Source organism: Paramormyrops kingsleyae, chromosome 1, assembly GCF_048594095.1.
Source record: "Paramormyrops kingsleyae isolate MSU_618 chromosome 1, PKINGS_0.4, whole genome shotgun sequence".
NCBI classification, from domain to species: Eukaryota; Metazoa; Chordata; class Actinopteri; order Osteoglossiformes; family Mormyridae; genus Paramormyrops; species Paramormyrops kingsleyae.
In genome coordinates this window covers 18,448,899-18,465,062 of record NC_132797.1, presented here as the reverse complement: position 1 = coordinate 18,465,062, position 16,164 = coordinate 18,448,899, and the positions used below count along the sequence as shown (strand labels likewise).

General features: G+C 45.4%; 2 protein-coding genes across 7 annotated transcripts; one reads left to right on the top strand and one right to left on the bottom strand.

The window, feature by feature from the left end:
- Nucleotides 1–1,124: 1,124 nt before the first annotated feature.
- Nucleotides 1,125–7,751, bottom strand: rtcb (RNA 2',3'-cyclic phosphate and 5'-OH ligase). The gene is made up of 12 exons (XM_023817784.2): nt 7,515–7,751; nt 7,130–7,208; nt 6,928–6,995; nt 6,743–6,842; nt 6,273–6,429; nt 5,303–5,459; nt 3,511–3,670; nt 3,111–3,286; nt 2,676–2,864; nt 1,874–1,984; nt 1,666–1,785; nt 1,125–1,556 (listed from the first exon to the last, which is right to left on the bottom strand). The coding sequence occupies exons 1-12, from the start codon at nt 7,605–7,607 to the stop codon at nt 1,449–1,451; spliced, it is 1,518 nt and encodes a 505-aa protein (XP_023673552.1). The 5' UTR covers nt 7,608–7,751; the 3' UTR covers nt 1,125–1,448.
- Nucleotides 7,752–8,024: 273 nt separating this feature from the next.
- Nucleotides 8,025–16,131, top strand: fbxo7 (F-box protein 7). Of its 6 annotated transcripts, none has more exons than XM_072711216.1 (11): nt 8,025–8,211; nt 8,967–9,026; nt 9,389–9,517; nt 9,902–10,130; nt 13,017–13,256; nt 13,615–13,759; nt 14,450–14,533; nt 14,720–14,815; nt 15,091–15,267; nt 15,351–15,388; nt 15,492–16,131. In XM_072711216.1, the coding sequence occupies exons 3-11, from the start codon at nt 9,396–9,398 to the stop codon at nt 15,804–15,806; spliced, it is 1,446 nt and encodes a 481-aa protein (XP_072567317.1). In that variant the 5' UTR covers nt 8,025–8,211; nt 8,967–9,026; nt 9,389–9,395; the 3' UTR covers nt 15,807–16,131. The 6 variants fall into 6 exon arrangements, with proteins under 6 accessions (XP_072567317.1, XP_072567315.1, XP_023673556.2 ...); XM_072711214.1 differs by having other exon boundaries at nt 9,386–9,517; XM_023817788.2 differs by lacking the exon at nt 8,967–9,026 and having other exon boundaries at nt 8,026–8,211.
- The last annotated feature ends 33 nt before the right edge of the window (nt 16,132–16,164 follow it).

Sequence of the window (16,164 nt, the reverse complement as noted above, 5' to 3'; positions counted from 1 at the left end):
ATTTAAGGTACCTCAGTTTAAATGGTCTTTATCTTCGTTCACTTACAATTAGCACGAACTACCGTAAGTCCAACAAATAATCCGACTAATCATGAAGTCCAATTCTAGCCCGGTTAATTGCCATTGTTAGCAAAATCAGTTAACACATTGTGCGCTGTGCTTTACGTATAAAACTCCGTAGCAGCACGTCCACAGATAAGTTGGACGGTATAGCGTGTGCGACCGATTTAATGAGCCACAAATGAGAAGTAGTGCTTAAACAGTATAAAACTACAACTTTCCCTTCTGTTGATAATGGGCGCAGTCATCTTGGATTCTGAACTCGGGATCCTCTGTGCTGCTCCGAGATATTTCTCGGATCTCCGAGAAATGGGAGCACATATGTCATCACTTCGGGCTTCAAAACTCCGGAATCCGACTCGGAATACGAGTTCCGAGGGCAAATGGAATGCACCAAAACTGCCCAAAATGGGTTGAGAGACATTTCAGGGATTTTGAGTCATTCTGCACTGCAGATGGGTTAATTGCGTTAAAAATTTTAATCAGATTAATTATAATGATGGATTAATCCACGTTAACCTGTTAATTTTGACAGCCCTAATTTTTATACTTACTACTTCCATTCTTTTATTATGTTGTTCTATTTTAGTTACTGTATAACAGGTGAGGTAACTCAGACCAAGAATTCCATTACTGGTAATGATGTTGCATTCTTATCAGTATGTGTCAATAAATCTTGAAACTTGATATTTGTTCCCACCTCATTTCCAACCCCGTGCCAGGGGTGGATTGCGTTTGCCCCGGGGGCAAATGTAGGATGCCTTAGTTTGCAATGCCAACACTGGCCCTTTTATGTAAACACACAGTCATAAAACAATTTAACGCTGATTGCAGCAATTAGGGTTAACTAAAACAGCACTATTGACTTAACTCTGAATATGTAAAACTCTCGTCAGAGCACAACCCACTATTCTGTTTATCTAAAGTCTTAGCACTTGTTTTAAAGCTCCTGAAAAGGAAGCATTTCTTCATCAAAAATGGCATCTCTGAGTACCGAATATAGCTTAAAATTCAAACGAATTATGCCTGCATGTCAATTTTGAAAAAATTACAAAAAAACTGACTTAAATTTTACAGGATTTTATTTGTTTCCTTCATCTGCCATCACAAAATGAAGGTCAATTCGGTATCGGTCTATATACAGCTTTTTTTTTTCTTTCTTTTTTTAAAGAAAACCAAGGATTTCCTCATATTCTGATAACTTAGTTTAAACCAAGTAAACATGTGCATTTAAATCAAAGTGCTCAGCTGGGCTTACTAAATCACAAACCGATCCTGGATGGGAACCCTACTGTCCCTGTCATTCCTGGCCTGTAGCCGCCGCTAGCTCATGCACGGAGCCCTCTCTGGATTGGGTGCCTGCCCTGTTCATAGTGGAGGCACAACCTTTATCCTTTAATCACCGCGATGGGCCTCAGCTTGATGGCCTTCTTGCTGATTCCAGCATCGTGGCACGTGTTGACCACGTCGGTCACATTCTTGTATGATTCAGGGGCCTATAAGGAGTAAAAAGCAAACATTAGCGGGTGAATACTGGATCTGCTTTGGTTATGATGCACGGCCGCCATTGGCATGCACAGCCAAGATCCTGCAAAATGGGTTTACCTCCTCCATCACCAGTTTGGGTGAGGCAACTCTAATAGCGATGCCCTTGTCAGCCAGCTGGTCCAGCACATCCTGGAAGTCCAAGTTGCGACGTGACTTGGCCCGGGACAGAGCGCGACCCTTAGGGTGGAGGGAAGAGGAGAGGCAATCAGATAAGATCCAGCATGGCCCAGAACGGGTAAAGGGCGAGGGCAGAGCCTGGACTCACGGCGCCGTGGCAGGTGGTGCCAAACGTTTCTGTCATTCCCTGCTCGGTGCCCGTCAGGACGTAGCTGCAGGTACCCATGGTTCCACCGATCAGCACAGGCTGTCCGGTCAGCTGGTGAGAGGGAGAGTGAAGGGTGAGAGGGCAGCGAGTAAATGCACACAGGCCTGGGACACGTCAGGCTGGATGGATGACTCAGTAACTCTAATCCTCTAACCATGAGCAGATTCTCTGTTCAGCTCTGCTGCTGTTCATTACAACTTAACTGATAAATTCTTCAGACAGCCACCTGACTGGCAGGACTGTGGAAGCCTAGAGTTTGCGGAGCCCTGACCTAAACATTTTTCAGTTGTGCATTTTGAAAGATTCTCCATATGTTCTACCACAACCTGCGTAAATGAGGGTGCAGGATGAACCCTTCTCCAAATGTCATTAGCACATGCTGATTACAGCACATTACAGGGTGATTACAGCATTCACCACACGACTAACCACCTCAGGGATGAGAACCTGAGTGCAGCCATGTGGCAGGTGATACCTCAGCGCCACACTAGTCGGAATGGATCAGTGTGAGTTTTTTTTCCGGTGGCTGGAGTGACAATCCTGCCACCAACCCCCAAATTTCCCTGTAAGGTGGAGGACCTTCTTTATTTTAAAGGACAAACTAACAAACCTATATTTTAATATAGCTCTCCAAACTCTCATTGCTATGCTACAACCTCAAATCAATATTCAGCAGGTCATCATTTCTACTCTGTTAAGGTGGGAGTTTCATGTTCCACTGGTGATGTACTCATGATTCTACCTGGTAGTCGACGGGGATGAGTGGATGGTGTGGGGGGAAGGCACGGGTGGAGCCCTTGCGATGCACCAGCAGGGTCTTCTGCTTGCCGTCCACCATGTGCTCCTCCACCTTGGCAATGTTGTGTGACACATCATAGATGACATGCATGTCCAGGTCATCAGGAGTGGTGCCGAACACCTTGGAGAAGGCCTGCAGGAAAAAAAGGAAAGAAAAAAAAACAGCCACAATGACATCACACGGTGCCACAGTACTAGAGGGAGAACCCACATGGAAAGTTCCAGAAGGTGGAAAAAGAAGAATGTCTTATTTGATCAATATCTCGAAAGATCAAAGTATTTCAAATAACAAATATTGTCACAAGGAAAATAATTAATTATTTAACTGATGCACTGATATCCCAATGACATGATTCAGAGATCCTTAAGTCCCACCTACCTGTCTGGTCAGGAAGGTCATGGAGGAGCGGTTGACCCAGGCATAATTGCCAGCGGCCGCCATTCCCTTCAGGTAGTCCTGACCTTCTGGGGACCCGATGTGAGCACACGCCAGCTGTCTGTCATTGACTACGATATTATCCCTCTTCATAGCCTTCTCCATAGCAACCAGGGCATCTACCAGGCACAGAAATTCAACAACATCCTGCAGTTGGACCAGATTTTCAGAACCAGCAGGAGAGCTTTACTCATCCAAACCCATCAGTTTGTCCATCTCTACAGACACCAAGCAAAAAGGGTGAGATTTTGCACTACAATTCAGGTCAGCCTCACAGGTCAGACTGACATGTCTGGTGGCTGAATTAACTTTGTGAGGAGCTTCCAGAGGAACACGGACCTACCTGTAGCTACCTGGTGCCCCAGGCCACGGCTGCCACTGTGGATCATCACACAGATCTGCCCCTTATGGTCGATGCCCATCTTCTTGGCAGCGTAGTCATTGTAGATTTCATCCACCACTTGTATTTCAGCATAGTGGTTCCCCGCACCCAACGTCCCTAGCTGGAAAAGGAAACCCATTATCATTACCTGATTAATACTCACTTATCCTTAACGTACAGCCAGACTGCCACTGCCAGCACCATACCGATTAAAAGTCAGCAGGGGCATGGCAGAATAAGTATTGCCCTAAAGAGCCAACCTGTGTGCAACAGTATACAATAGGGATGTAAAGATGCATCTTGATTCAATGTATCGATCTGTAACGTCAGAATCAATTTTTGGGGGTAAAAATTCATTCTGCTACTTCCATGTTGCACACTGTCACATTCACATGCTTCAAGTAGAGGCACAAAGTTGTAGTGGCAGAGAATTTCTGGAATATTAATATTAATTAATATTCATAAAGGAACTGCTACCGGATGGTCTTTACGTTACAACTTTTTGGAAACCTGCCCTTGTTTCGTAGCACAAAGTTATTCTTTTTTTTCCCCCCAATCCGATCTGTCAATCTTGGCCAATACTACCGGCCGATATTTAAGATTTATTGGCATATAAAATTAGCAGGCTCAGTCCCTAATTAGAAGTACTGGCCTGCGATAATCAAGCAGCGCTTTTAAATGCTTTTGACTTTCTGTACAGTTCAGTACTTGACCTTTTGACCGTTTTCCACTGGTGTTCTTTAGGGTTTTAAATGTTGAATTAATAAGGGTTGAAAATATTAATATGATATGGACGTTAGCCTCCCTGTGGTTGCTCTAATTTACCAGTGACTGTACCATTTACGACTTAGCCTGCTGGCTCAGTGGCTCGGTTCACGCATTCAATGTGGCTGGCTGGCTTTCTGCGTTCCTTCTTTTCTGTACTGGGATTTATTTGGAATGCAGCCCTCACCACCTCGCACACTAGGTTCCAGTTTATCCATGTATTTTTCTCTACCTGTGACTCAAACGTACTTTCAGGGAGTTTCTCTAGGGCTCTGATAAACCGAGGAAGGCACAAACAACTGTGCCAACCTGCTACAATTTATTATAACAATGAAAAACAAGATACTGCTTTCTTTGTACAGTAAAATTCTGTTATAGCGGACTCGCTTATAATGGAATTTCATTTTTAACGGACAAACAATTTGGTCCCCAGGGCCGCCTTTAACTATAGTTTTTTTCGGCTATAACGGACATGCAGCTCCGCCTACAAGGCGCCTGGCGTGCCGGTGATATCTAGTGCAGATATTTAGTCGGGATTATTAATAGTCACGCATCTGGTCAGGTAAAGTTGGATTATTACATGTACAATATAATAATCTATGCCACAAGTGTGTCTGCTGGAGTGTGGCATGAGTAAATGATGTCCTAGCTGTAGTTGTGTTCTGGGCATACAGCAACTCTGGATATAACGGACTGTTTTGCCAGGGCCCTTGAAGTCTGCTATAACAGGACTTTACTGTATTCCGTTAATAGCACGTTATTAAGTTCCCACAGTAATGTGCATTTTTTTCAGTGAAGTTAAAGGATAGAAATTAGGTTATCAAAATAATCAAATTGAATTGTGACAGAAATGAAAGGTACCTGATGCATCAAATAGTTTCCTCAATAACCAGCATTGAATCGCCCTGGGACCAGTGATTTACACCCCTATATGCCCCAGCATGCAGGGCACCAGAGGGGGCCGGTGTGAAAGGCAGCATGATGATACCTGGGGGAGCCCCCTCTTCTTGGCTTTGGAGGAGACCTTATTGGGGTCAGCCTGCAGCATGCGGCCATACTCTTCACAGTGCTCCTTGTCCTCCGCCCAGGCATAGCCCTCCCGCAGGGACCAGTCCACTCCCATCTCCAGCGCCTCCTCCAGGTCCCTACGAGCCACAGGTGACCAGAGATGAGCAGATGACCCACAGCAGAAAATTACTTTATATAAATAAAAAAAAAAAACCTAGTGATCATAACACACAGAAACTGGAAAATAAATGTTATGTCTACAATCCTCACAAATTTAAATGTAGACGCCACCCCCCCCAAAAAGAGTGTCCTTTGGGCACAAGTACCTTAAACTACTACATACGGAACTGCAGAAAATAAGAGTTTCTAAAAAGATGTGTGATATTGTAATGATTTTGATCAGAGTCAGAGTCATTCTAAGGTGTCCTTTGAGTCCTGTAAACAAGGAATATTAATACTCTATTTTATTTGTGATAGAAAAACAAGTTAATATTTAGAATTCAGTGATCAGTGCACAACAATAAACTGTGTCCTCTGCATTTAACCGATATGTGACATCGTAACATAGCAGGGGGCAGCTAATTCAGCACCCAGGGAGCAGTGCTTAGGGGCGGTACCTTGCTCAGGGTACCTCAGTACTGCCTGGCTGGTCGGGGATTCGAACCTGCAATCTTTCAATTACAAGTACGCTTCCCTAACCATTAAGCCACCACTGCCCTCATCACTGCCCTTGATGAGTAGTGTGTGCTGTCTGGTGAAGCAGACAGACCTACAGCTAACCCCAGTAACCATGGACTGGAGCCTTGTTTCTCCCATCTCAAACACACCTCCAGCTGCTCCTCATGAGGCTGTACACACCCCCCCCCCCCCCGAGATATAAAGACTCACTTCACAATGCCCATTACAACAGACGCCGAGCTGGGCGCCAGGTGTCGAGAAGCATTCCTTACTTGGCACCCATTGGGATGACACCCTTGGAGCCTACGCCCACAGGAATGTGGTCAAACAGAGCCTGAGCCAGCTGCTCCTTCACCGGCTGCACATCACCCTCGTCCAAGTTGGTGCGCAGCAGGCGAACACCACAGTTGATGTCGAATCCCACACCACCTGCACACACACCAACCCAACCCAGGTCAAAGTCTATTAGATACACTGACAACAGAACATGCCTGCTGGATGTGACTCATAAGTGTGGCACAGGCTGTATTTCATCATCGCCCATTAAATCATATCTACTGGACATATGCCTCATTTACATGTTAAATAGCCCTGCTTCAAAAAAAAATACAAATTTATTTGCATTTCTCCCGAAGGACATTTAAATAACAAATTATGGGGTATGGAAAGATTCTGAAGAAAAAAAAGCCCTTCACCAACAATTGATTGATTACGTTAAGGTACATGTGCAATTAACATATACCGGGTGAGACGACTGCAGTGGGATCGCTCATGTCAAAGGCAGCCATGTTTCCTATGGCAAAGCCGTAACCGGAGTGGACATCAGGAAGACCAATGGATTTCTGGTTACAAAGAAGTGGAGATCAAATTAGTAATGTAACAAGTTTTCAAATGGGATATTTTCCAGAGTGACTCGCTACGACTTACGTTCACTATTCCCGGGAGAGCCGCCACGTTCCCAATCTGCTTCATAGCGGGCAAGAATCCACCAAAACCTGGGAGAAAAAAAACACACGCTGATCACCTGCGTGACAATTTTAACTAACGCTGAGAAACAATACAACCATTACTTACTTGGCTATTTAGATATGAAAATTGATATAGGGGAGAAATGGTAAATAGCAATTACCTCCACCTCGGCTGGCATTACGCAGCTCCTCAAACATTAACTTCTCGAGAGAATCGTTCACGTAGAAAACCCCTTCCACCTGGAAATCAAGGCTGGCATGTATAAAACTCAGCAATCCACCCATAGCAGCTGACTTCGCCGAAGTTTTCACCCAGATTTCAACTAAACCTCATTCACGAACAAACATTAATTTACAAATAGAAACCGATGTTTTTGCAAAGAGAGTGGACACGAGAATACTTTCGGAGTCTTACGTGTCATCAAGCCTGCAGTGCGTTTCCCAAAAACTCGCATTAGCAATAGTCGTGAAACGCAGCACTGGTTAACTATATCAATCGACAGCGACACCATAAGTAACGCGACCGACCACGTTACAACTACCCACCTTCATATTTGGAACAAACCCCTTCCGAATGCGCCAGCAATTTTGATCGATCTTGTCCAGGTACTGTAATTCATCATTGTAGCTTCGACTCATTTTTATAACAATCAGTCATACAAAAATTACCAAAAAAAAAACAAAACATTAACAATCGCCCAACACACCAAATCTCCCAGGCAGACTGTGCGTCTAACCAACCCACGACGCTTCTTCGCTAGACTCTGCTCATTTACAGTGTCAGTCTACGGACATCCTGAGGGTTCAAACAGAGCGAGCCTTAAGCAAAACGCTTAAATGTACTAAAATGCTTAAATGTGATAATACACTGAGCACAACATACATTATTCGATAGGAAAGTAAATTGTGTGTTACTGACCACAGAAAACTGGCATGTCTTAGAGAAACTGGCATGTCTTATAGAAATTAGTTTGCTCCCTAGATTTCCCATGTAATGCATTAATGTCTTGACACCGATAATGTCGTCTCTTTAAGATATTCGTACTGTTTGGCCCTCGTCGGGTTCCGTAGTTGTAAGCTGTCAATGGGCAGATTCTGGAGTTCATGCAGCTGCGTTTGTTTTTCGACACAGATCATCGCAGGATTTTACACTAACACACACCTTTATGACCGACCGAAATATTATGCAAGTGCTCATGCTTTATCAATGAAGCGTTTCTTTCCGGTGTAGTCATCAGAAAAAGTAAGTGCATTTGGTTCACTAGGTGTAAGTCGATGTCAGACTGTACTGTAGAGTTTCACGAACTTTCTCATTTTTAATTTTCTCGATGGTGATGCTTAATGTTCCATTTAGCAGTTTTCTTCTCGCATGTAACCCACCGGTTGAGGTACGTCAGGTTGTATTTTTTATTTTACTCTAATTTTGTCTGAAGGTGGTCAGTTGTGCCTGGTTAGCAAAACTGAAAAGAAACGAAAATGAAACTGTTTAGTAATTTTATCTTGTGACTATTCCAGAATGCCGCTGACTCAATATGTTTGTTTTTGCACTGTTGTTTACTGCATTTTCTGAATATGGCAACATACATTTTTAAGTAGTAGGGGTTAGCTTATGAAAAATCTTCCCCGAGTCTTATATATTTTCTACAGTAAGGAAGTAATAAAAATACTGTTTATAGAGATGGCTGTGTTCATGAGTTAATTAGGAATGTCAGGTTTGCTTCTCTTGAGGTGAAAGAACTAGGTGTTGAGATGAGCTCTTTCCACAAAAACATTATTGTGGTCAGACTGCAAAGAGTGCCACACGGATAGCATGGAGAAGTGTGATCTGATCCGGAAGGCATTAAAATTAGCAAAGAAAGATGAGAATCTTTTTTGGGAATGCAAAGGAATGGCCCTTGCATGTGTCAGGACAGCGTATGTTTTAGCACGGTTATGTGGCAGCTGGAGTGTTTCTTGGCTAGAAGGGATGCTGGTCATCAGGGAGATACTGTACTGCAGGTGGACAGGACCAGGGCTTGGGACAGAAGCGTGGCTGAAAAGGATCTGACTTTGTGGATGGTGAGACTGGAGGGGGTGTGTTGGAATAACGAGCAAAGGAATTAGGGTGATGTCTCTGTTTCAGACAGAGAGGACTGCACATTTCTTTGCAGCAATTTGTATTACATGATATTATCAGAAGTTATATTTTAACCTGATCCTTGTCCCATGTGAAATTCGAAATAAAACACAAAAGGTTGAGTGTGTGGCAGGATGGAGGATGACGTTCGTTTTTCATGCTGTTCCTGAATAGATGCAGAGGCAGTGAATCCTCCAGCCTTTTGTTGAGGGGAAACACTTAAAGCATATTTGCTTTTGTTTAATCACTTCCCAAACATGCATGTGTCCCCACTTGGTCTCTCTGACATCCTGTATCCCAGCAGCTGGAACATGAAGCTCCGTGTGAGACTGAACAGACAGACGAGCTGCCTGGACCTGGATGGAGATGAGCCCACACTCACAGATCTGTCCATGCAGGTCATGGAGGTCCTCCTCCCATCCTGCAGCCTTAGGTTAGTTTGTCTCTGCGGATTACGGTCCATGGGGAGCTCCCTGTCTGCTTTGCTTATCACTGTGCCAAACTCTCTTCATTTCTTTGATAGGACATTTGATTGATGATATATGTCTGCAGACTGCAAGCATTTTAAACTATTATTTTAAACCAAGCTTGATCCTTCTGTCACTTTAAATATTGAGATGTTCATTTTGGATAACAGCTAGTGTGGAGGTTGTTTGTTTCACTTCCAGGAGGTATGCTAGTTTTATATCCTATCGCAGTGTGATTGCTTCAGCCTTACAAAAATTTAGGCAAAAAAAAATGTCACTTGAGCTATTAAATCCTTTTTGAGAGCTGCAGAGAGAGAGAGATGATTTTAGACCCCTCTTGTCCCCTGCAGCCCAGACACTGAGTTCACACTCTCCCTGAACGGCAAGGAGCCCCTTACTGACTCTGGCCAGAGCCTCTCCTCCTGCGGGATCGTGTCAGGGGACTTGATATGCGTTATTCTGGCCCAGTCGGACTCTCCAGTCTCGACGGCGCCCCCTGTTTCCCAGAGCGGCAATGTGGACCAATTCAGAAAGCTGCGTGAGGAGAGCCGACCCCCAGCCACACAACGTTCAGGAGAGGTACGCTCCTTATGCCTAGCATTAGCCTGGCAAGTTGTAAATAAAATGGCTTATGGGTAATGGAGTTCATCCATCTATATTCTTCAGTGTCAGGGGCTTAGAGCCTATACCAGGCAGTACTGGGCTGCAAGCTACTGTACACCCTTGATGGGGTGCCAGTCCATCACATGGTCATATATACACACAATCATGCACTATGGGGATATCAGAGATGTCAAAACCACTGAAGGCCAATCAATACTTCGTTTTTCTGCATGCTATTACATAATCCTCGTCATCAGGGGTGTCTGCCGGACTGTGCGCATGCAGCCCAGATTTTTATATCCCAGTAGTCATTTTGTGCAATGTTGCATGTCAGCTGTGCTTGTGCAAGGAAATTCATTTCAATTCAATTTATTGGTATATAGGGACTTTCGCAACAGAGCCCCCGAGGTGCTTTACATGGGTGTACTGCTTTCCTACGTCGTTTGAACACAATAATTCAAAAAGAGGAAAAATGGGAGACAGAGAAATGGAAGAAATTGACCGTGCGCCTCCAGTAGGTGGCAGAAGACGAAGAGTAGTTGTAGATGTGGACACATTTGATAAGCAGTTGTGCAAGGAGATATGGAAGCACTTGCATATATAACTCATTACTGAAAGAGCACAAAGACCTTTTTCTGGTGCATGAATTCGAGGAAAGAAATTGCCAAACACTGGACAATGAATGGAATTTCTGCAGACAGAGATAAAAATACATTGTTTGATATGTTCTGCACTATAAGAACATCACATATACAATGGGCTTTAGTGTTGTGCTTTTGAATGTAACATATGAGTTTATTTGTTATTCACTTTTTCACATTATGGTTGTTAAACTGTTTAACAGCCTTAGGTGGTATCTGATATTTCATACTTTCAATACATAATATGATATAAAGTATTTTCCAAAGCAACAGTTTTCTGGCATTTTGAAATCTTCGCGATCAAATTTGCAGAGTGGGAGGGGGTCCTGGCTAAATGTGCCAGCAAAAATATCACAGTATTACCTCCCAAGTTTACCCATTTCCCCACACTGCTTGTGTTTGTTTGTTGCAATGCATCTGCCCTCTGGTGGTCTGGTGGAATATCATTGCACCTACAGTATGGATAAATGTTAGTATGTACTCAAAAGCCTGCATGCACAGACATAACATGGATTGTAATGGCACACGGAAAAATAAAGTATGAACTAGGCTTTACATTCTCACCAATTTATCAATTTAGATATATTACTCGAAATGCTGCAGCAAAATATGTATAAAGTACCAAACTTAACGCAAAAATCTGCCAATAATCAATTAATCTACAGCTTAATTTGAGGATTAATCAAATCATTTTTTAATTATATAATATATATACCTTGCAATTGGAACAAAGTAGGAACCAATCACCCACTCACTCACACATGCAGTCAGTTTAGCACTCCAACACTCCAGTCCAGAAGTTGCAAGTTTTTGGACTGTGGAAGGAAACCAAAGAATCTGCTGAAAAGCCACGTACACGCAGAGTGAACATGCAAACTCCACACAAAGCGAAGAATTGGTCACAAAAAGACACTCGTCTTCTGCCGTGTGGAAATATTTTGTATCTCAGAAATGATATTGATCAAAACCAAGTGATTTTTGCGCACTGCTTCGTGTCTATTGGCACAGCTCACGGCAACACCACGAACGTATTTGACGGACTCTGTTTGTAGTTTCTATTTGGTTATATATTTAATTTTCAACTCCTAAATACTGCAAAAACTTCAAATATAGCAATGCAATTTTTTCCGGTATCGTTCAGCCCTCCTGAAAACACACAATACACTCACAAAAAAATATTATATAGTTACATACCATATAATGTAAGATTATACGGCTAAGAGGTGGGGCTAACTTTCATTTTAACAGCAACATTCAGGAATCATAAAATCCAGCCTCAGCACGTCTGCGGGTCCTTGAGTAAGGCCCTTAGCCCCCAGCTCCCTGGGCGCCGCTACGGATGGCTGCCCTTTGCGGACAGCTTACTCTGCAAAGAGCAAGTTGAGGGAGGCGTAAAGACAATTTCCCCATGGGGACAATAAAGTATCGATTGTTATTATTATTATTATTATTATTATTGAAAATCAATGTTATGACAGAGAGAGGCTATGCTACTCTGAGAAGCTAAATGGCACACAGCTTATATTTATCTGTGGCTAACCTCACAATAATGGGTGAGTCCATCAAACCCGAATGTCTGTTTGCATTGCAGATGTTCTGTGGTGATATTTAAGTTGCAATACTGAGAGATGACTGCATTTTTGTTCACTATTAATGTGAAGTGCTTCCACGCAATGGAGGCTTTCACTCTTCATTTGAACCCTCATCAGCTGTGCACCGTCTTCCTTCCACCATATTGGCAAGAAATCGAGAAGGCAAATTTTAACTGATGCTTCTTAATAATCGACCAATCATGACAGCTCTACTGCCAGCCTTCAGCTCTTTAACCACTATGCCACCTGCTGTTCTAACGATGCAGCAGTCTGTATTTGAGGTGTGTCAGGCTCCCCACACCATGTACGTTGTCCCACTTACAGCAACGAACACCTCACCAGTGCCAGAGCGGCAGTCAGCTGATGCAATCGGTGGCAATGCTGGCCCCGCCCACCACGCAGGGGGGGTGATTGTGAGCATGCTGAGTCATGGGCCAGTGCTGCCAATCTGGGGCAGTCAGACGCTGTCCATAGGGCCGGCATTACCGAGTAATGACGATATAGTTTCTTCCTGTAATATCCAGTGTGCCTGTCGCTGTGTGTAAAAGTACAGGATGTTTGGTTTATATATGTATTTGTCAAAGTGGTTCATTTTAAAACCCCCTCCTGAGTGTTATTGTGCATCTCAGGTCATGCAGTCCAGCAGCAGCTGCCGGTTTGTGACGGGGACAGAGGAGCAGGACGATGCGGGGGAGGGGCCCGTGTCACCCCCCGTCACGCCAGAGCCCATGCTGTGCGCTGAGGCCGAGGAGGGCGAGGTGCCCCATTCGCTGGAGGTGCTTCACCACGCGGCGCAGAGCCGAGGCCCCTGTGACTCACTTGTGGTGGCCTCCCACCTTCTGATGCTTGAGACGGGCTTTGTCCCTCAGGTAGGTGGTGAATCGGGGACACTAAAGCACTGACCTCAGGGAGGCAAGCAAAGTAGCCTCAGGACATCTCTGGCAGCCTGGTATGACAGGATGCCCACAGGGCTGCCTGTGGCTGTAGCATCAGATCCATCAGACCTGGTGACTGGCAGCACTGTGATTTGATATCATCTAGTTGGGAGAGATTATTCAAAAGGCAGTATACTGGTGCCAGGGATGTGACCCCGGTAGTATGGTCTCCACTGGTTACCAGAAAACCATGGTGCATCATGGGAGCCTGCAGATACCCCAGCCAAGAGACACTAATCCACATGTGCTGTGTAAGCAGGAGCTCTGATTATGCTTTCTCTGCATCTCCCAGAATGCGGAGGGAAAGCCCAGTGAGATGCCACCTGGCTGGAGGGCCGAGGGAGGGGTGTACAGGCTGCGGTACTCCCACCCACTCTGCGAGCAGAGCCTGGCCACGCTGGCGGCTGTGCCCATGGGGAGCAGGCTCGTCATCAACGGTGAGCTGTCCTCACCAGCTGGGGTGCCGGTGATCCTCCCCAGCCACCTGGGCTTCTGCCCGTGCTGTATAGTGGAGAGATACAGTTTATTTACAGCAGGCTTTAAATTTCATGTCACGAAAGTAAAAATCCTGACCAAGATTTTGCTTCAACTAACCAGTTGAGCATGAAGAATCACAGTCACAGAGTACTCAACTGGTTGGTTGAAACGAAATCCTGGTCTGGATTTTTTACTTTCTGGACCTGAACTATCCATCTCTGAAAAGGACTGGATTTATCTGAATACTTTTTATTCTACAGATAACACCTATCCATCCATCCATCCATCCATCCATCATTTAATCCCATAGAGCAAACAGGCAAACCCCACATTCACTGAGCTGGAGCCCAATTCGCACCCAACACACTGAAACTGCTGGACCAGTGTTTCCCAACCCAGTACTCGTGGACCCACAGACGTTCCAGGAGCAAGAACGTGGACTCTGTGGGTCTCCATGAACCGGGTTGGGAAACACTCTGCTAGACCATACCATCCAACCACCATACAGCACTATTTTAATAAATTTCTCATGAATACAACAGCAGATCCAAAACCTGTGGCTTTGGGTCGAGTTCTTTGCCTGGTGTGTATAATACCTTTTAGACTCCTGTCCTGTGAGAAGCAGGCTAACGGCTAACTGCTCTCTGCAGCCACACTGAAGATGAAAGAGAGTGCGGAAAATGCCAAGAAGCTGCTGCTGAAGCCGTCAACGTACGTGACGGACGCCTGGGCAGGTAAGCCTTGCAGGCAGGGCGACACCAGAGGACCCTGCCCTCCTCACCTGGGCTGTAAGCAAGCTTGTTCTTATGCCTGATATGTCATATGGATTTAGGAATAGTGCCGGGGAGGGGTCTGAGGTTTCCAGAAGATGTCACCTCTCCGTCTGTCCGTCTGTCTGTCCGTCTGTCTGTCTGTCGCAGGGGAAAGTGCTGCCATGGCGTACAGAGACCTCAAGCAGCTGTCGCGCCTCTTTAAGGACCAGCTTGCTTACCCGCTGATCGCATCCGCCAGGCAGGGTGAGTCAGTCTTGCGTCGTCCATACATCAGCACAAAGTCCCTCTGGAACTACAGCTAGAGAAGAACTAAAGCTCACTTGCAGATCTGTTACCAAAGGATGCGCGAAAGACAAGTAAACTTTTGCAATATTTTACTGTGATGTTAACAGTATGCAATTTTTTAGTCTTTGTTGTGTTTTATTATTGTCACATGGGCCTGCCAGACCATGTTGATTGGCTGCTGCTTGGGCTGTGTGGAACCCCCGTGTGCTCTCTGTCGCCCCCTGGTTCCCCAGCCATGAACCTCCCGGCGGTATTTGGGCTGACAGCCCTTCCCCCGGAACTGCTGCTGCGTGTTCTGCGTCTGCTGGACATAGGGTCTGTGGTGTCCCTGTCAGCCGTGTGCAGAGACCTCAATGTTGCCACCGTGGACCCCTCCCTCTGGAGACACCTGTACCGGCGTGACTTCAGAGGTAAGGTGGACATTTTGACAGCATTATCTTTCGTAAGAAGGAGCTTTCATAGGATCTGAATGACGCCAGCCCTATCATTTCAGATCCAACAAACAGAGCTTGGGAAACAGACTGGAAGGAAGTAAGTAGCTGTCATCCTGCTAGTGGCCTGTGATTGGATGGCTGGTTTTCAATGAATGCCTTTGCTGTCACTCTGAGTTGTAAACCTATTGCTTTCCTCTCAGCTCTACAAAAAGAAATACAAGCTGCGACGAGAGGAGAGTCTCTTCCGGCGCACCCGGCTCTTCCACCCGATACCCCCCCAGCCCATGCCCTTCCACCCCTTCCCTCATGGCCCCAACCCCCTGTATCCCCCAGGCATTATCGGTGGAGAGTACGATCAGAGACCCAGCATCCCATACAGCTTTTTACCCCGCCCACGCTTTGACCCCATTGGTCCACAGCCCGAAAATCGCCTTGACATGGGAGGTTCCATTGGCCGCCGTTCGCTAAGGCCCTCAAGCAGCCGGTCTTCAGACATTAGGAGAGGTTTCATTTAGCACACCGATTAAATCTCAAAGGACTCTGTCAGTGACATGTACGCGTGCCAGCGCGGTTTGTGTGAATCGTTGCTGCCCTGAGGAGTTTGCCTGGTTCACAGCCCCTAGGGACCGGTTGCTTTAGCCATGTGCTATGAGCGTTCTGAGAGTTTAGCCTCTGTTTGTTCATTCCCTGCTTTGCAGAAGTAACACTGGGTGAAGAAACGGCTCCTGCTGCAGGCGTACCCCTGATGTCCGGTGTGCTGGGTACAGCAGTTTGAGGGTTTTGTAGTTTCTTGCGTGAGCCGTTTGCCATTTGCTTTGAATAAAAGACAGAAGGCCGAAACTATGCAGCACCGTGTGGATTCCTGTTCCCTTT